Source organism: Physeter macrocephalus, chromosome 11 (genome assembly GCF_002837175.3).
Source record: "Physeter macrocephalus isolate SW-GA chromosome 11, ASM283717v5, whole genome shotgun sequence".
NCBI lineage: Eukaryota > Metazoa > Chordata > Mammalia > Artiodactyla > Physeteridae > Physeter > Physeter macrocephalus.
Genome location: NC_041224.1, coordinates 23,223,941 through 23,244,755, shown reverse-complemented (window position 1 = coordinate 23,244,755; position 20,815 = coordinate 23,223,941). Strand labels below are relative to the sequence as shown.

At 40.2% G+C, this 20,815-nt stretch overlaps 1 protein-coding gene across 33 annotated transcripts in view; it reads left to right on the top strand.

Annotated features, from left to right (window-relative positions):
• PARD3 (par-3 family cell polarity regulator) overlaps window positions 1-20,815 on the top strand; it is a 678,698-nt gene that overhangs the window by 304,057 nt on the left and 353,826 nt on the right. For all 33 annotated transcript variants that reach the window (XR_002892687.3, XM_055087799.1, XM_055087804.1 and 30 more), the window contains one exon: window positions 9,400-9,578. Coding sequence is in view for 32 of the 33 variants with exons in the window: in XM_055087799.1 (XP_054943774.1) it covers window positions 9,400-9,578 (179 nt within the window). In the remaining variant the exon portion in view is untranslated. The remainder of the gene's footprint in view (window positions 1-9,399; window positions 9,579-20,815) is intronic.

Genomic DNA, 20,815 nt, shown 5'->3' with positions numbered 1-20,815 from the left:
AAAGCATCACCACTGGCAGTAACACAGAAGTCCCCCCGTCTTTTCCTGTTCTTTCTCCGAGTATTTCGTTCATTTTCTAAGAAGAGCTCGGGAGTAGCTCCTACCTGCTCCCCGCTCCCCCGTGCGTCTCCTGCCCCCTGTCTGTTTCTTCCCCGCTCACTCTCTTGTGTCCTCAACTTCAATCCCCTCCTTGCTCTCTTAAGGTATTTTTCTGAAAATACAAAAATTAGCAGCCAGAGTTTCCCACAGTCTTGTCCTAGAGAAAGTCTCCCGTGCCCCCTGTTCACATGACTGTGCCGCTCCCCGCCCTGTGTTGAGTTTCGTCAGCACCCTGGGGTGTCAGTCCTCTTCTTACCCTCGCCTCCTTCCTTCCACTCACACCTGGTTTTACCTGTCCTCAGCCCTCGCTGGGCAGGTGGGGGTCGGCTCGAGTATTTGAATGGTCAGAGTGGGATTCACTTGGAGTGATTTTTCCACAATACACAATTCTCAACGGACCCTTGGCCCTGTATTCATTATTCTGTAGACTCTCTAGAAGAGCTGTATCTAGAAGATGTTGGCAAGTGCGTGTTGACTTCACACCTGCCACAGCACAACAGAAAGGGGACCCCAAATCAGTGAAAGGGCCAAGGTAGCCCTTGGAAGCGCTGTTTTCTCTGCTCTTGGGGCTGCCTGGGTGTTCCCCATGGGCCTGGAGGGAGCTTAGGACCCTGACAGCACCCACCCTGTCCCCAAGTTCTGTCTTAGCAAAGGATTTGGGGACACTCAGTTTTTATGTCCGGATTTAGTAGCCAGTGCACATTTTTATAAGACCCTGGTCACTCCCATAATGGCCTCAGGCCAGCCCTCTCCTCCCCAAGGAGGCCGGGAGGCAACCATGAAAGGCTTTCCACCTCTGCAGCCAGACCGGAACCACTCTCTCCTACCCTCAGGGACCACAGGAAAGCAACCCCCGAATGAAATCCTTAACGGTTAGGAAGTTTTTTTGTTGCTGACTGATGTATCTTTCTTTTTTTAAAAAAATTAATTAATTTTTGGTTGCGTTGGGTGGGTCTTCGTTGCCGCACACGGGCTTTCTCTAGTTGCGGCGCGCGGGGGCTACTCTTCGTTGCGGTGGGTGGGCTTCGCATTGCAGTGGCTTCTCTTGTTGCGGAGCACGGGCTCTAGAGCGCAGGCTCAGTAGTTGTGGCTCACGGGCCCAGCCGCTCCGCGGGTATGTGGGATCTTCCCGGACCGGGGCTTGAACCCGTGTCCGCTGCATTGGCAGGCAGATTCCTACCCACAGGGAAGTCCCACTGACTGAGGTATCTTAACGAAAAATTTAGGTTCCCACTTTGGGGGTATGTGCGCATGCGTGCAGGGAGGGAGGCGGGGCGGTTGCAAGGATAGCGTGAAGACCTGTCCTCCAGGTGCACGGCGGGCTGATGCTGTTAGGAGGAGGAGCGAAGTGGAAGTGGAGTGGGAGAAAGTAGAGGAATCCCACTGGCGTCCTGAGCTCCTGCAGGCCCGCTGTCGGCGCTGCTGCCGGCGGGGGAAGGGCCGACCCTTCTCGGAGTGTCCACGGGCTCCAGGCTGTCTCGTGTGGCCTGGTTAGGCCCGATGGCCGGGCGCTGATGGAGAGGGACGTGAGCCCTGCCCGGCTGGGCTGTGCTGGTGGCTGTGTCCCTGCAGTGAAACCCTCCGCTCCCCTTACCTCTTGGGTACTTCATCCCCGGCTGCTTTTCCTTAATCAGGTCGTATATTTGTCCTTCCTTTAAACTTTCCTTAATTGCCCCTTTCCGAGTCAGCCGTCTGCTGGTGGATTGGATGGATTTGAGGATTTGGCGCCCTTCGAGGAGCAGCCACGGGGCATAGGACCCTGGGCAGTGAGAACGGGGGTGGGTGGAGGCCAGAGGCTCCTTGGGGTGGGGTGGGGGTGTAGGCACGGAGGCACCCGAGCGTGGAGCATATTGGGGGAGCCGTCGGTGTGGATGGTCAGCAGGGTGCCAGGACGAGTGCGGCGGGAGGAGGCTGTTCTAGGAGACGGGGTTAGAGAGATGCCTTCAGTCCCGGTGGCTGCAGACCTTGACCCCGAGACATCTCGCCTGGGACCTTCTGTTTAATTCTTTGGAGGGCTTTTATTTACTGTTTTAAATTGAGATAACTGTAGAATCACATGCAGTTGTAAGAAATAATATAGAGGGATCCTTTGTATATTTCCCTTACCAGGAAGATTTTGAAACACTGTAGTTATTAGATCGCAGCAACACTGAAACAACCCGCTGATCTTATTCACATATGCCCACTTTTCCTTGTACTCATATTGAGTATTTGGAGGGCTCCTGATCAGGGTGGTTGTGTTATCGGTTTCAGCATGAGAATTCTAATGATGCCAGTTTCGTATGCCTCAGAAAAATTCTCGGTTTTATTTTGTAAACATTCATATGACATTAGAACATTGCATGTATATTTTCCCCTTGACTCTGTTTTCTCTCTTTTCCCTCCTCATATGTGTCTAAGATTCAGTGGGACCAGTGAACGCATCCTCTTATCTATAGAAGTGGGTTTTAAACTCAATGTTTCTCAATTTTTCCAAGGAATCACCTGTTATCTCTAGTGAAGTGTAAGCGTATTGTGGCTTTGACACGTCTTAGTTCTTCCTGGACAGCAGTGCGGTCAGCTCCAAGTGGCACGGATGAGGAGTCTATTGACAGGCACTCCAGGGACAGCTGGGTCACAGAGGAGCAGTGTGACCTTTGACCCAGCCCTACAGTCTCTGTCCAGGCCTCAGTGCACTTATCTGTAAATGTGATATTTCAATTTATCTCTGAGGCGCCTTCCAACTATAGTATTCTTTATTTATTGCGTGTAAGTATATAATATATATGTAATAGCAGGGTGATAAAAGTCATTTTATATCCTTCTCTCTTGAGTCCTTCATTGTTTTTTCAAGCTTATTTCTTGCCTGCCTTCCCTAGATTTCTGCCAAGGATTTTATCTCAGTAAGTGAAATACTGATAAATACCTTTATAAAAAGGGGCAACTTATATTGGAAGGTGGACTTTGCAATCCTGACACCAGGTTCTTCTCCCCGTGGCACGTGTTAATAACTTGGTCCTTCTCACTGTGAGATGTGTGTTTAGGAAATGTGTAATTGCCCCAAAGATGGGGGAGACGGTCTTCATTTTGCATGAAGAGTAATTATGCCCTTTGCATCGTATGTTCTAATAGAACTTGTGTCACTGCATACGTATTATTTTTAGATTTGGTTAAATACCTTGATGACTGCTGCCTGTCTTATGGAAAAGGTTTCTTCATTGCCTTGAGTGGGTAAATAATTTAAAAATCACTTGAAGAATGAAAGAAGAGAAACATTGGGAAAGTTGATTATGTGTAGGGGTGTAATGTGTAACCGTTAAAAATGCATGTATCTGCCCATTTAGTATTTGTTGTAATTCATTATTAGATGTTCCATTTTCCCACTTATTTAAAAGGCACCTAATCTAGAGAAGCAAATCAATATTTACAGTGCATTAGTGCCACAGAGAATTTGAGATCTTGTGATGAGGGTTTATTGCTGTTTTATCCACTCTTCAAAGGAAGGCACACATCAAACAGCTGTCCGGGACCGGTGACATCGCGCCCACCCCCCGTGTGCTTCAGTAGCTTAATTATTGAAGATCCTCATCTTTGAATTTTCTTGTTAATATTTCAGAGGCTATACTTTGAAAATATATATATTAAATAACTCAGAAGATTATGAGGAGAGAAAGTTTTATTATCATGTTTTGAAAGGCATCGATTTTCCTAAAATGGAGGGCGAGGAATCGTAATAATAATGACCAAATTACCTGAAATGAGAAGCTCCCATTATTTCTAATTGCTCTGAAGAACACAAATTACATCAGATTATTAGTAATGCTGAAATAGGCCGTGAGCCCCAGAAATATGGAGCAAATTATAGGCAAAAATGCCGTATTTGTATTTTATTTCTCTGAGGCCAAGACAAAATTGCATTCTTTCTGCAATATTATGCTTTATCAGTACAGTGAGAGGTGGGGAGCTTGTCAGATGAATCAGGCAGTTGTGTTTCGTGCTTCTTTTTGTTGATAAGGCCAGACGTTTGGAAGAATCTCTTTCCGTAAAACCAAGTTGGGTTCATCCAAAGACCTCACGCCAGTTGTGGCTACTTCTGCACTGTTACCCACAACTCTGTGTATCTTCATCCTCCTTTGTTGCTTGTAATACTTTCACTTATTTAGAGGCAACTGGTCATTCCTGTTGATACTATTTTAAATGCTTTTCTATTTTTTTCGAGTACATCTTCATAAATTGTTTTAAGTTCTGTTAGGATGAGGTTTGGTGGGTGAATACTAGTATAGAAGTGTATCCAATGTGGAATCACACAATTTTTAGCATTAAAAGGATCTTCTGACCCCATTAGTGCAGCCTCTGGTTTTATAGGTGCGGAGACTGAAGTCCAGTGAGGTGAACCAGCATGCCAGGATTATGCGTTGAGGCCAGTGGTTCTTCATGTGTGTGGTCGGTCTCTGGGTCCTTCACATCAATAAGGCCATTTCAGGGAGATTCTTAGGCAAAACTCTTTTCATGGTGTTCCAGAAACATTTTGTGTTGTTCACTGGGTTGACATCTGCACCAGTGGTGCCCAGACACCGATGGGTAAGAGGCAGGCTCCTTGGCACAAAGTGAGATGGTAGCACCAAATGTATTCTTCACCCAACATGCCCGCAGTTTAAGGAAAAAAAGCCATTTTATCTACTATTCTTGATGAAGCAGCAAAATGATGACTTTTAAAAAATCCTGACCCTTGAGTACACAATTTAATATTTTGTGTGACAGCATAGACTTGTACATACTGAAGATCAGTGGTTTATTGAGAAAAACTTTCATGTGATAGTTTGAGTTGTAAGCTAAGGTAACCATTTTTAGTGGAACACTATTTTTGTTTGAAAGAAGGCCGGGAAAACTGCGCTTATTCAGACTTTGGAGTCTGGCAGGGTTTCTAGAAAATGGATGAAGTGAGCCTGTCACTACATGGCAAATGACTGACAATATTTGGTGCCAAAGATAACATTCAAGCTTTCTAGTAGAATTAGATTTTGGAAAAACTTATATCCCACTGTGAGCATGACAACTTCCCAGTACTTAATGATTTTTCTGATGGAATTGGTAATGATATTCACATATGTGATTTTCTGATATAAAGAAATATATCGGGCTTCCCTGGTGGCGCAGTGATTGAGAGTCCGCCTGCCGATGCAAGGGGACACGGGTTCGTGCCCCGATCCGGGAGGATCCCACATGCCGCGGAGCGGCTGGGCCCGTGAGCCATGGCCGCTGAGCCCGCGTGTCCGGAGCCTGTGCATTCAGAAGATTGGCAAAACCCAATTAATAATATATTCCAAATAACTAATGTTACAAAATTTGTCATGGGTAAAAGATCCATTCCAGGTGTAAGACAGACAAATGTAACAAAGAATGGGAAGTTTACATACCATATTGTAGCTAACTTTTGAGAAACTAATTTCTCAAGTTTTGGTGTGGTATCAGGTATCAAAGAAGAAGATTTACAGTTATCTGAAAAGATTACTAACATTTGATTTCCTCTCCCAGCTAAATATTTGTGGAGCTCGTTTTCTCTTCATATACTAGGTCATATTGCAGCAGGTTGAATGCAGAAGCAGCAGTGAGAACCCAGATGTCTGCTCCCAAGCAAAATGTGAAACAGTGCTGCTACCCCACTACGTATGCTTTATTTTGTAACATTGTTTTCATAAAATTCTGTTGTTTATGTTAACATGTAATAGGTTTATTATTGTTAACTTAAAAATGAATAAATAAATATTAAAAAATTTTTTCATTTTCACTTCTAGTATGGTAAATATCCCTAGCTATAACCCACATAAACAAAAGCTCTTTGGGGTCCTCAGTAATTTTTAGAGTGTGTGAAAGGGTCCTGAGGTCAGAGTTGAGAAATACCGGTGTAGGCGGGTCTCGCTTGGGGCATGCTACATCATCTTATACATCATACTTCCTCTATTGAACCAGTAGAGGTTTTTTTTTTTCCTTCTCCTATTTTAGCATTTTTGAAATTGGGGCTCCAGTTGTTTCAGTCTGTATGTATAGCTGATGTAATAGTTCTTTAACTCTCCCAAATCTAATGATGCTATTAGTTAAAATCAGTGTTTGGTTTCTAGGTGTAAGTAATTTTACTGTGAAAACAACAAAATTCTTCCCTTTTACAAAGTTGAGACTGTTTGTATCTGCAAGTAGCTAGACGTGGAGTTTGTTTTCCAATGAATGGTTGAATAATAGAATTAATTTCATGATTTGGGTAGTGATGGAACACTGACCCAGGCGCCTCAAGTTCTGGACAGGAAACTGTCCCTGTGTTCCTCCTGTCACCTCTCCGAACCTCCGCTTACTCATCTGTGAAGCAAGTTGCATGTTTCTCCACTGGGACTAACGTTAAAAACGAAAAAAGATTTAGATCCTTTCAAGTCACTGGTTTCTTAATGTTATTTAATCTGTGTGTGTGTGTGTGTGTGTGTGTGTGTGTGTGTGTGTGTGTGTATAAACTGGATGAAAATGACAATTTTCACACAACCATAAAACCAAGAAGAAATTATAAATCAATAAAAATATAGATTTTCACCATCAGTGTGAGACACTGTGTCTAAATCATAGGCAGTATGGGCGTGGACACGTGGGGTGTTACAGGGTCTTTATATTTGGACCCAGTTTTGCTGCCCGTGTGCGTGCACTCTGATACTCTGTTCTTGCAGCTCAACAATTACAAGAAAACCTTAACTTCAAGATCATCATGATGTCACTTGGCGTTCCTTTGCTGAGAACACGTTGTTTACTTTTTAAAATGAGTTCTGTTCTTCTCTCATTCGCCTGGTAATCAGATCTAGGACACCTTCCTGAATTTGACTGTGGCCACCACTGTAACCATGGGGTCTGAAACTGCACGGGGGTACTCAGTTACAGGATGGTGCAATTGAAAGATCCACACTGTCCTTAGATTCATTTCTTTTATTGCTATCACTAAAACGAAAACAAGAAGTGGAATGAATGTGTGAGCAACTCGTAGGAAGGGCTGCCTAGCAGCACGTCTCCTGGTACATCCTTTGCACTGTGGTTGATGTAGATGCTGCCTGGGGACTGTGCCCCAGCATCTCCCCAGAAGGTGCAACCCAAGGGTCTGCAGTCCCGCTCTAACCCCCGCCCCCGGCCTCGAATCCTCTTTCTTTCCCTGCATCTAGAATTTGGAGACTTACAGATACAAAGAGGTAAAGTGCTAATTATTTGTGTCTGTTTCAGACTAACAGATTAACACAGAGATCATGTCCCTTCAGAAGATGACGATCCTAATTGTTCATCTAATCTGAATCATGTCTGCAATGTATTTCTCTTGGGGAAATTTTCAAAAACAAGTTGAGTAAGCTGTTTTATTGTGTCCAAGTGAATTTGGTGAAATTTTTAGTCCCTGAATTTATATGGGGGTTGAAATGGATGGACTTTCATGTGGTTATTTTATTATTGTGGGTACTGCTTTTAGTCATTACCTCTGTACCATTTTTAAAGGCCTTTTGTGAACTAATAGTGCTTCTTTTAGACTTAACACACACACACACACACACACACACACACACACAGAACTTGAGGTATACAGAATTCCTTAACAACTAAGTAATCAGCAACCCTGTAATTGGAAAGCAACAGAGCCCATATCTAAGGAGCATTATTGTAATTTCCCAGAAGTATTTTATTCTTCCTCCTCCCATTTTATTGCTTTTCTGCTTACATTTTTGATTTTTGAATCTGGGAACAATTTTGTTAATTGGGAGGGAACTTTTTTATGGTAAGAGCATTGTGTACTATTAACACACATAGTTCCTTAGATGTATATTCTTGTGAACTTGTTTTGAGAGTGACTGTATAGTTCTTTGCTGTGTTTTATTTTTATTTTTTTGGTGCAAATTATAAGCAGCAAGAGCTGTCACAAGTTTTTACACACACTTTTTACACACTGAAAATTGAAAATTATTCTTCCCCATAATTTTCATGTATGTGTTTCTCTCAGCAAGTTAAGATAACCACCAACAATATTAAATGTTCAGTATATTTTTTTCCTCTGGTAGTGTTATTCAGGCTCTTTCTTGGTTATCAAATCCTTTATTGGAAGCAAATGTTAAATGCAATATTATTATGATTCATATGCTTCTGTTTTCTCTAGTTGTTTCTAATTTGCTTTAACATATTGGATCGACAATGGTTTAAATATAACCTTCAATGTATGTAAATAGTCTATCTTTAGTTTCATATCCTCAAGGATCTCCGTAGCCGCACCACTGAGCAAATGCATCAATATTCCAAAAATGTTTCTCATGGTAAATGATGAGTTTACTCCTTCACCGCTAAAGCTGCTTTGTTAGAGGCTTTTTATAAATATTTAACTTGTATCCTAGTTTTTGAAAACATTACTCTAAGCGTAATTTCGTCTAAAATTTTTGTCTGACGTTTATTATGCTTTTCACTCTGTTGATGTGTGGGGCTTTTGGTTCTGATTCTCAGTGCTACAGACTCATGTGCCTTTATTCTTCTCTCTGGTTTTGTGGTTCTGTTTCTTTTCTGTAACAGTGATCACATCTGCTAGGATGTTCTCAGTGCTACCATTACAAATCTTAGCCTGGGTTTGTTGTGGATTTTGTTAAGAGTCATTGCAAACACACTCACTCCTCTTTCATTTGAATACAGTTGCTAAAACACCATCTTTTATGTAATTGTGTATGTGAGTATATGGCAGACACTACCTGCGTATTGGTGTACTACTTTTAAGATTTCCGTTTCCTTAAGGATAAGAAACATGTCTGTGCTCTGTACTTTCTGATAATACTTTGTTGAACAAAGGAAGTATTTTATTTAACAGATTTCTTTAATAGGCGAGCCAAACCAATATCAGGATGATAAGAACAGCAGTGGTGACTATTGTCACTCTCTATTGAGCGCACACCGTGTGTCAGACACTGTCTTACGCACTTTAGCTCATTCAGTCCTCCCGGTACCCTTAGGAGAGAAGTACTGTTTTATTGCTGTTTGTGTAGGAAGGGCCACAGGCAGGGGACAGGGAGGCCACTTGCCCAGAGCCACACAGGTGACCGGGGTGAAGTGCAGATGCCAGCCCGGCCTTCTCACTCCAGATATCCTGTAGGTACCATATTTCTTTCGCAGTGAAGTGTTTAAAGGGACTAAGGGAATTTCTATTGAGGAGGCTGACCCACTGTCACCTTAAAGTGTTATTCTATTCTTTAATCTTTTGATTTAACTACCTTTATCCTAACATGTAGTTTTCAGACATTAGGTTATCTTTAATAACGCTGTTTTGTGTTGTAGATATGCCTCTTCACGTCCGACGAAGCAGTGACCCAGCCTTAATTGGCCTCTCCACGTCTGTCAGTGATAGTAACTTCTCCTCTGAAGAACCTTCACGGAAAAACCCCACACGCTGGTCGACAACCGCTGGCTTCCTCAAACAAAACACCGCCGGCAGCCCTGCAGCTTGTGACAGGAAGGTAACTGCTTCTAGTTCGTGTCGTCTTTCTATCAGTGATGGGAGTCAGCCGTGGACCAGGCCTTTGCTTCCACGGCGTCCCTGCTGCGTCCTCTGTGACCTTCACACCAAAGTTCAGATAACTTCTTAGTTTGTATTGCCCTTGAATTTTCTGATTAAATCCTTGCTATATATTGTGTATCTATTTATGTATCCATTTTTGGAATGGGTAATACGTTCCTATGATGAAAAATGAAACCTCTTAACATGAAGTATGTACACCTAAGGGCCCTCTCCTAACTCCTAACTTGTCTGCTGGTCACCCCATGTCTCTTCCTGGGCAACCCCTTTATGAGCTTTTTGCATGTCCTTACAGGGGACTTTTGCACATGTATAAGCACATATTCATGTTGGCCCCTGAAGTACATTAAAGAAATCACAGCATGTGAACCTTTAAGGATGAAAGTGGATGCCCTCCATGGTCATTTGCTCTCTCTACTCAATTGAAACGAAATGGAAGTGTACTGTCTAGTCTTAATAATGTTCTCTTCTTTGACCAAATTTAATTTTGTCCATGACCTAATTTATTTAGTCTAAATAAATAAGCTTTATTTTAGTCTATTTAGTCTACCTTTTTTCCAATTTGTGTTAATGCTCCTTGTCATATATTCCTACAGAAGCTGTACCATCCCGTTCTGTTATATCTCTAACCTTTTACCCAATGAGCTTTAAGCTGTGCTTGTCATTTTCACTGCTGAATCTATAAAATAGATTCTCAGCAAACATCTGTTGAATGAATTAATAAACATTTTTCAGTGCAGCCAGTAATTGAGCACCATACATATCAAGAAGTGTGGAGATATATTAATCACGTATTTATTAATAGTAAAAATCAATGTAGTTTGATATTTGCTTGATTTATCCTTTGCATCTATGTCAAAATACCTGTTTTAAATATTTCTTTTATCTTGGTTTCACATTTCAACAAACTCTTCTTTGTACCAGTTCAAGTAAAGGAAAAAAAGAAAAAAAAAGAAGGGAATATGTAAGTTTAAACTGAGAAGAATCTACCAAGAAAATACAATGTACTATAGTCTGATTTTTTGGATGAGGGGTTTAACTCTTCTGTTATATTTTATTAGATGTGTGATGAGTTTCTTCTCATTGAGATTAGCCTGAACATTTAGAATGCTTTATCATGCAGTAGACTATTCAAAGAATCTGGTTTCTGAATAGGCCTCGTGACCTTTAATTTGTGCTGAGAATAGACCTGATTTCCATGGATATTCACAAATATATAACAAGTCAAGTTGGTAGTTTAAAAAAATTTATTACTTTAAAAAAAGGTTTTTGCTTAGTTGAAGGATAGGGGGTCAGAAGTCACTGAGGTAATCAAAGTTTTCTTTTTCACTCATTCAACATCTTGGCTGTATGAGTCAGCTTCAGTTACAGCAAACAGAACCACAGGAGCTATTTTAAACATAAAAGGACTTAATGTTGAGAATGTGTTTTTCAGAAAATTATTGGAAGGGCTAGAGGAGCAGGCCATAGGCTGGGCCCCCAGGGCTTTCTGGACAATGCAGTACAGCGTGTCTAGCTGGCCCGGGGAGGGGGCAGAGGTGCAGGACCTGGCGTCCTGCTGCCTGCATTGGCCCAGTAGACGTTAGCACTGTCTCCACCTGTGCTCACCTTGCCGCCTGTCACCTGTGGGCCTGAACCCAGGAACACCCTAGAAAATGCCGTCATCTCCGTGGCTTGCCACTAATAACAGCCCAAGAAAATCCCCTATTTCACAATTATCATTAAAACCTCAGGCTATTGAATCCAAATGGGCAGAATACAGTTTGCTCCAGATCTTTATGTCTAGGGGTGTCTGGGAAATGGACTTTATTTAGCCTTCCAGGCTCTGCAGCCCAGGGAAGCTGCCTGGAGAGGATGGAGACGCTTATGGCCAGTTAACCGTGTCCACCTCACTGCCATTCTCTTTTATTTTGTTTTATTTTTTGGCCGTGCCACGTGGCATGTGGGATCTTAGTTCCTCAACCAGAGAGTGAACCTGCGCCCCCTGCAGTGGAAGCATGGAGTCGTAACCACTGGATAGCCAGGGAAGTCCCTCATTTGTTCTCTTTTAAATAACGTGTCTATCGTAAAAAATTGGGCAACTAGTAGAATAGAACAGAATTACATTATCCATAATTCCAAACTCACCAACAACCAGTACTAAGATATTAGTGAACACACACACACACACACACACACACACGCACAGTCGGTGTCATTCTTTGTCTATATATTTGCATCCTGATTATTTCTACATTTTTTTCATCTCATAGGGATTTCCCCTGGTGTGAATTTTATTAGAAAATATTTTTAATGAACGCAAAGTATTCCGGGGTAGAGTATACTTTATCATTCTCTTATTGTTGGACATTTATACTATGTTTTTTCACATTATAAGTATCAGCACTTGTAAGACAAACTTGAATATAATTTTGTTTTAAAAATGGTTACTTCACCCAACAAGCTTTTTCCCTATTGGGAGTGGTATTTAATGTAGCCAGATGCCTACACTTTCCCATGGCAGAGGCCTTGATTCACACACATGTCTCTAGATGAAATCGTATTCACGTACGACACACATAAAAGGTAATGTGTAATGAATTCGTCTTTTGAATTATCTTTGGCTTTACTTTTCGAATACCTGTTTACTAAGTTTCCTAGTCTAGATTTTTAAGCTGTTTGTATTTTAGTCTGAGCTGCTTGTTGTTTTTTTTAACAGGTATATGTCTGATAAATGCTGTCTTCTTTTCAGTTATAAAATGACTTCCAATGTCTTCAATATTAAGAAAGGATGCTTGGAGGAAAGCATACTTGCTTATCAGTATTAAGTTTATTTATTTCTGTTGCATCCAGGAGAGTTTACCTATGCTGGGCAATTTCAAGATGTTATAAATTCTTATCAGCATGTAGAGGTTTAGGTTTTCTGTATAAAAACACGGAAATCAATTAGTTAAGTGTTCTCAGTCCTGTGATTCATTGATCTCCAATGGTTAAAATAGGTTGGTGTTCTTGTATAACTCATCTGCATATGTAAGTAGCTTCTATTCTTCCAAGTTAAATAAGCAAAACAGTTTTAGTGTAATGTCACCAATCAGTTAAAATCGTTTATTTCTGAACGAGGCAGTTCCTTTCTCGTGTGTGAGAACACAGTCACGTTGAAATCTCCCTTGTGGTTCAAAACCACAGATGAGAGGTGGAGTCTTCCCAGGTAATAATAGTGATACTGTTTCATCCCACTGTCGAGTTTAGAGGGCAAAGTTCACAGATTTTGATGCTGCTAAGCCAGGTGAGGGCTCGAAGAGACCAAGGGTGTCACGGGCTTCTGGATTTCCTAAATTCTGTCATAATTTTATCTGGCAGTGAGGCATAGCGGGGAAGAGAATCTTGGCTTTTTTTCTAAGTTCTTTGGAACATTGGCTTATTCCTGTTACCCAGCTCTTTGTGGCTGACTGCCCTTTTCAGCTCTTAGAGACCATTTGGCTCACAGTTTGTGTGGAAAGTATCTTGCTAGAAGATGTATTTTCATTTGAGATTTTGTGTGTGCGTATTAATGCTCCACCTTGGGAAAGAGTATTTCAGTCGGTGTGAATTCTCAAGTCGCCCTGCCATCTCTTTAGCCATCCTTACTGGGTCTGTGTCCCTGTGAGTGAAGAGGCCACCGAGGATGTGGACAGGGTTTGACTCATCCCACTGTAATGTGGCACTTACCAGAATCAGTCTGCCGTGAGGTTTTAGGAATCAGGTCTCTGTTCTGTTTGTTGGGCAGTGACAACCACTTGTAAGCTGTTGTTCCTTCCGGTAAATAATAAGAGGTGTTGTTTTTCTAAGTTATATTGCCCCCCAGTTAACATAGGTAGAATTAGCATAAAATCATACTTTGACTAGTTTCCAAGAGAGATTCTTACCTGATCAGGGAAGGGGAGGAAAGTGGTAAGAGAACATATTGCCTTGGCATCATTAGGTTAAAAAAATTTTTTTTCCCATTTCTTAAAGAGATGTTTAAGAACATCTCTGGATGTTTCTGACCCTCTGGGTTTATTATTTCTGTTTGATTTAGTTGCTTGTCACATTTGATATCTTTCCAATACCCCTGACGCATGCAAACTCTTGGAAGAGGTGCTGTCTTAATTATGTCTTTGTCACCTCTCTTTCCATTACATTCAAAGCAATGTGAGATCTTCCTTCTAACTTTAGAAAATGATTTTTACAAATCTTTCTTGTGGTATATTTTGAGTCCCCAAATAGTTTTTTTTCCCCCCAATAGTAGTATTTCTTGCTCTTTGCATTTTCTAAAGAAATGAAACACATAAAGAAGCAGGTAGGTAATATGGGGTCTTGATGATGAGGAGTGTTGACATTTGGTGTATGAATTTGAGGACTTCTGTGGAGCATAGTATAGCTCTACACAGATGGTGGCTGTCCTTGGTACCAATGGGGAGTCATCCAATCAGTACAGTTTAATTTCCTGCCTTTTTCCCTAATCTGTGTTATACTGAAAGCATTTTCCTTTGTCTTGTAAATATTGGTACTTTGCACAAGGTTCTATTATGTAATGATTTTTTGGAGTTGTTTATTAACTTTATTTGGTGATTTTTCTTGTTGCTTAACATATTTATACTTTAGACTTTTTTTTTTTTTTGCTCTTATAAGTAACCTTTAGAAGTACCCTTCAGAGAATATCCTTATATACCAATTTATGTTCATATCTCTGATTATTTTCCTAGAGTAGATTCCTTAAGTAGACTTACTTTGACCAAGGAAACAAACATTTTTAAAGCTATTGATAATTGCTTCCCATAAATTCATGAATAATAAAGTGCAAAGTACTTATGATGTATAAAGAGCTCTGTGAGAAGTCCTAGATGGGGTGGGCTGGGGGATGAGGGGTAGGATGCAGAGCACCAAGAAGCAACTGGTACTGTTTCTGAGTTCCAGAATGTACTGTCTTATTGAATAGTTTAATAGTTCCATTTGGCTGTGTATCAAAATTACCTTTTAATTTTAATTTAATGGACTTTTAAAAGATGAAAAAATGAAACACACTTATACCAATAGATTCATTTACCCATTTCAGGACGTTTGTGTGTTTTTCTTTAAAGCTTCTCTGTTGATTCCGGGGCACAGTCTTTTTTAAAGAACTTGGGTCCAGCTGGAAGCGGAAGGTATCTTTGTCAAGAGATGGCAAATAGGAATATAATCGTTATTTTGATATGTCTTCGTTTTGGGCTAATTTTTCTATCTTAGAATAGAATCTGGAACATTTAGCATATTTGGTTTTGTGACACTTCGCTTCTTTTCACACTTAGCTCAAATTTTTAAATGAAAAGCTATTAATTTTTTTAGTTTTTTTTTAAAGTATTACAACACCCCATTGAGATATTGGATCCTATCTTACCAATACAAGACTAGAACAGGAAATACTTTTCTAGATAGAAGCTATGATAAAAGCACTGTTTCTGTTTACTGTTACTGGGTGCATCCCACGTCCCCTCCAATCTTAGTTCAAGTGCATTTGAATATGTAAGGTCAGGACACTGGATTCCCAGCATTAGGGTCACCAGTCAGGCACCAGAAACCTCCAGAAAATGTCTGCTCCCTGTTTTACTGAGAGCGAGAAAACTTTTGCAGTTGATACACAGACAATACAATAGCAATGACGTTTGAATCCTGCTCCACGTGGCTCTTTAAAATAGCTGCTTACTGGCTCATTCATTCATTCGTTTGTTCATTCATTGTAAAGTGATATTCTCTCTCTATATTATATATAACTGAATTACCTTGCTGTACACCTGAAACTAACACAACACTGTAAATCAACTATGCCTCAATTAAAAAAAAAAAAAGAAATGGATATTTGCTCTCTTTAGAATTAAAAAAGAAAGAGAGAACTTTTATCAAGTTTATAATCTTGATCAAGTAAATTATGTACAGACATTAAAAAATAAGTAAATGAAGTGATATTCTAAATTTACCTATTTTTTGCTCTCTCATTCTCTTCTCAAACCTTTGGCTTCCTGGTCTGCTTCTTCTCATTTTTTCTTTCTAATGTAGAAGGTGAGTCATATTGGTAAATTTTTTATTTTTGAATTAGTCCATTTGACCAGCTGGCTATTAAAAAAAAAGTTGTCTATCTTATGGTTATTTATGGGCCAACCATAGCTGCCAGCTAGTTACAATAACCATCTAAAACCTCAAAGGATGGGCTAAGAAGTGTTTTAAAACTACGTTTCCTTTGCGAGAGCCCTATAGCTGTGTTTAATTTTCTGGGGTGTTTGCTTCAAGGGAACCCCAGGTCTTAGGCTATCCTGCTACAACATTTGTAATTCCCGTAGAAGGCCTCGAAAACTATAAATTTCACCCTTCTGTTTTGCATATTAAAAGATCTTAATTTGAGTGCACTGCATTTTTGTTCAGTAAGTGATGGTTCTACTCATTTTTAAAATAGGCTAACCTCAAGTGCCAAGCTGCCCTAGCCTGAGCTGTTAATAACTAAGACTCATCTATTTCTGGGCCACATTTAGGAATATAATCCCCCTTCACATACTTTAAATATTATAATTTGTGTTCCAAGTTACGAAATCCTAAGGTGCTATTGAGAAAATGTTTTAAGCCTGGGTGTGATATTTTTAGAGTTCACAAACCATTCCCGGAATATAAATCCAAAGCAATGTCAGAATCCTTGTTGAGCCCCCTCCAAGTTACGTATCATACAGAGGGAAATGAAGATGTTATGCCCATTTTTCTTGATTTGGGAGAGGAGACCAGGAACTGGCACTGATTAAATTATATTGAACAAAAACTCACGTATTCTTTAGACACTTAAAAATATTTTGGCCTCATTTCATCTTTCTAAGTTGGTGTCTACTTTTAATTTTTAATACTTTGGCTGATAAACATACCTACTTCGGGTCATGAAGTCATGTCCTGTTATTAAAGAGAAGAGCCTAGTGAGCTGCTGGGACTGAGGTACCTGGTGTTTGCTTTCCAGCTGCCGGGGCAGCTCTGTTTTAATTTTCATGTGTTCTAGGTGCCCTCATGTGCTGGACTGCCTTTGGGGCAGTGTTTTTCACAGGGTGGGGATAAACATGGTTTCCATCTGTCCCATCTCCAAACTGTAGTGTTTCTGAGGTTTTGGTATTTTCGTGTAATGATAGCCAAGTTGATCTGAGTACTTGCTTCTTGCTGGCTGTGTTATGTGTTGTATCGCATTTAATCACCTTCTGAAGTGTAAGTAGTGTGGCCATTCCCAGTTTATTGATGAGGACGTAGAGCCTGAGAGAGTTTAAATAATTCACCTAAGAATTTAATCACCTTCTGAAGTGTAAGTAGTGTGGCCATTCCCAGTTTATTGATGAGGAGGTAGAGCCTGAGAGAGTTTAAATAATTCACCTAAGAATTAAACCAACTGCTGAAAGATAAAGTTGTGTTATGAGTCTCAGTTGTCCTGTTCCATATTCTGTGCTCTTAAGTATGCTACCCACTTTCCAACATACTTGCAGACTTTATATATTGCCCAGTGTTCATTTAGTTGAATATTTTAAACGGTAAAATATTTCATAACAACCTTCTCATTTCTATCACCTCTAAAACTTTCTGTTAAGCAATTAAAATAGGAATATAAGAATAACCAGCATTTATTATTAAAACCAAAATAATTTTTAAAACCTCACCAAGTCATATTATATCTTCACATCTTAGTCTTGAGTGAAAATATGCTAGCGTCATTAATATCACTACTAATAATCTGATTTTGTTAACTGATCTCCATTTCTTTCCCCCTTTTGGGGGGAGCTTTTGTCTTTGTTTTTTCCATTCCTTGTGATTGATATTTTTATCATTGTTATTGCGAAATTATATACTCAGCCCTCTTCCTGATATTTTATGTGTGTTGTTCAAAATAGCTTAACAACAGCAAAGTAAATAATGATATAATTGGATTTTAATCGAAAGACCAGAATAAATATCCACGAGACTACGGTGATACTAATAAATGATTGAATAAAAAATAAAATGGGGAAAAGGTCCAAATTTCCTCGCAGGAGAATTCCAAATAATATATGTTATACTTCCCCCTCCAGAAGGTGGAGCTTAATTCCCCTTCTCTCGAGGATTGGCTGCCCTTAGTAATTTGTTTCCAAAGAATAGAGGATGGAATGAGAAAAGCATTAACTCTATAGTGGGGAACTGTGGTGAACTGACCTGAACCCAGTGGTCAAGGGTAGTATCACTAGTGATAATTCACGGTGATGGCAGGAGCCCCTGATGTAGTGTAATGAGATGGGACCTCAGTGGAATTTTCCCCAAAACTCTTGACTCCAGTTTAATCATGAGGAACCTTCAGACAAGCCAAAATTGAGGGACGTTCTACACAGTACCTGACCACCATTCTTAAAGAATGTCGTGGTCGCAAAATACCAGGGAAGACTGAGAAACAGTCTCAGGTCAGAGGAGTCTGAGGAGACACGATAAGCAAGTGCAGTGTGGGATCCTGCCGTGAAACAGGGATGTTAGTGGAAAAAACTGAGGACCTGCAGATAAGTCTGTAGTTCGGTTAACAGTGTCGTACCGATGTTAATGTCTTCATTCTGACAGATAAACCAAAGTTATGGAAGATGTCAACATTGGGGGAAGTTGGGTAAAGAGTATGCAGGAGCTCTCTGTTCCATCTTTTCTGTAAATCTAACCTTTTTCCAAAACAAGAAGGTACAATGTAGGTTGTACCACCCACATTTTGCGCCTAGAACCGATGGCAGTTAATGCACCAATAATGAGAATTATGGAACGAGGGTTCAGCCACTGGGCTCCATGAGCCTCCTGACATACCTCTTTGTTCCCTGAAATATGTTTTTTGCTTTGAAAATGAGTTCTGTTAAAAGTTCTTCAACTGATTTTGTTAAATATTGGTTTAAGGTTGGCCCCCTTTCCTGCTACAAGCCTGAGTTCGAGAAATGCGTCAGTTTTAGACACTCTGCATCTTCAGGACTGGGGGCTCCCACTTTGTCTTCAGTTTTTATCCTGACGACCTCCTGCACCAGCTGTTTCTTTTTCACTTTATTCAGACTGTTAAGATTTTTTTTTAAGGTGTGTGTGTGGGGTCAACAGCAATCACTCAGAAATTTCCCAGAATCACATTTTCTAAAATTATAATTTTCAGTTATAATTTGCGGACCAAAGTAGTTTCCTTGAAAATTAATATTCTTCTCAGAGAACATGCTTTTTCTGCTGATGGGGTTTGGAGAGAAGGACTTAATTCTTTAGATGTCTGAGCCATTAATTTCTTTATTCTAAATGCTTCTCTTGTGGAGGTGGAGCCTCATAGATAACTTCTTTTGGTTTTGGGGTTATAACCCAATTATATCATTATTTACTTTGCTGTTGTTAAGCTGTTTAGAGCAATGCACGTAAAATATCAAGAAGAGGGCTGAATATATTATTTCTCAATAACAGTAACAACAATAATATCAATTACAAGGATTAGAGAAAACAAAGACAAAAGTTTCCCCCAAAAAAGGGAAAGAAATGGAGATCAATTAACAAAGTCCGATTTTTAGTAGTGATATTAATGAAGCTAGCATATTTTTACTCAAGCCTAAGAAGTTAAGATATAATATAGACTTGGTGAAGTTTTAAAAATGATGCCAGTTTTAATAATTAATAAACTTTATTACTTACTGCTGATTAGTGCTGACTGTTCTTAGATTCCTATTTTAATTGCTTAACAGAAAGTTTTAGAGGAGATAAAAATGATCTACATTTTCAAAAATGTATCTGTGGAAAAGGTTTACCTGAGGAGGCCATTTCCCAGTTAAGGGGAAAACTTTACAGAAACTAAATTGTAGATGGTACCCGAGAACTTTTCACAGGAATGACTCAGTTGTTCTGCTGTTCCACCCAGTCCATTGAAGTTATGATTGTAAACGGAAAAATGTAAGGGGCTGCTGATATTTACATTGCCACATTAATTATATATGGTGCCAATTTTAGTTATTTCTTTGGATATATATTGCTTTAAGATTAAGGTAAAAACGTTTTCAAATTTTAGCAATTTCTTTGAATATATATATATATTGCTTTAAAATTAAGGTAAAGTCTTTAGATAGGTAAGTATAAAAGACTCATCTTGTACATTTGGATAAGATGTAAGCTGGCAGATCTTTTGGAATCAGGCGACTAAGTGTTTTACTCTCTCTCGCTCACCTCCTCGCATCCTCCCTCTCTTGTGCAGTCCGCTGCTTATGCCAAATGCGATCGTTATTTACAATTTTAGTTTTGAGATACGAACGTTTGGAGTTATGTGTCTTCGAAAGAAAATGAAATGTAGATGGGTATTTTGTACCTTCAAAATGAGAAGCGTGTAGCACTTTCTAAAATATTGGAAAATCGTTTCAGATTCCAGTTTGTTTTGCGGAGTCAAGCAAGTGCTGCCCACATCCTTTATTGTTGTTGTGGAAAATGAGCCAGGCTCCTCAGTGGGATCTGACTCGCAGCCTTTGTAGCCTGTGTTTTTCTCCTACGCTTGCCCTGGTGGAAGGAGTAAGGTCAGAAGTGGTGGTCCCGACCTTGCTGACTGTGGGGTGCAGGTGGCTGTAGAACAACTAAGTGACCATGGTGGTTTTCGTGAAATTCTGTGAAAGAAATAAAATGGGAGCTGCTGTTTTTGCTGCTTCTCTTTTAGCTCTTTTCCTTATTTCCTCAGAATACAGATGGAGATAACGTCTTTGTAACTTGAAAAAAGATTACGCTTCCTCCCCATCTACCTTCTCCTCACCCCTTATGCATGTTTTCATAAGATAAAGAAGATAATCCCAGTTATATCAGACAAGAGATCATTGTATTTAAAACAATTTTATAAATTTATTTATTTATTTGTTTTTTATATTTGGCTGCGTTGGTTCTTCGTTGCTGCATGCTGGCTTTCTCTAGTTGCGGTGAGCGGGGGCTACTATTCATTGCAGTGCTCGGGCTTCTTATTGCAGTGGCTTCTCTTGTTGCGGAGCACGGGCTCTAGGCGCGCGGGCTTCAGTAGTTGCAGCATGCAGGCTCAGTAGTTGTGGCTCACAGGCTCTAGAGTGCAGGCTTAGTAGTTGTGGTGCAGGGGCTTAGTTGCTCCGCGGCATGTGGGATCTTCCCGGACCAGGGCTTGAACCCATGTCCCCTGCATTGGCAGGAGGATTCTTAACCACTGCGCCACCAGAGAAG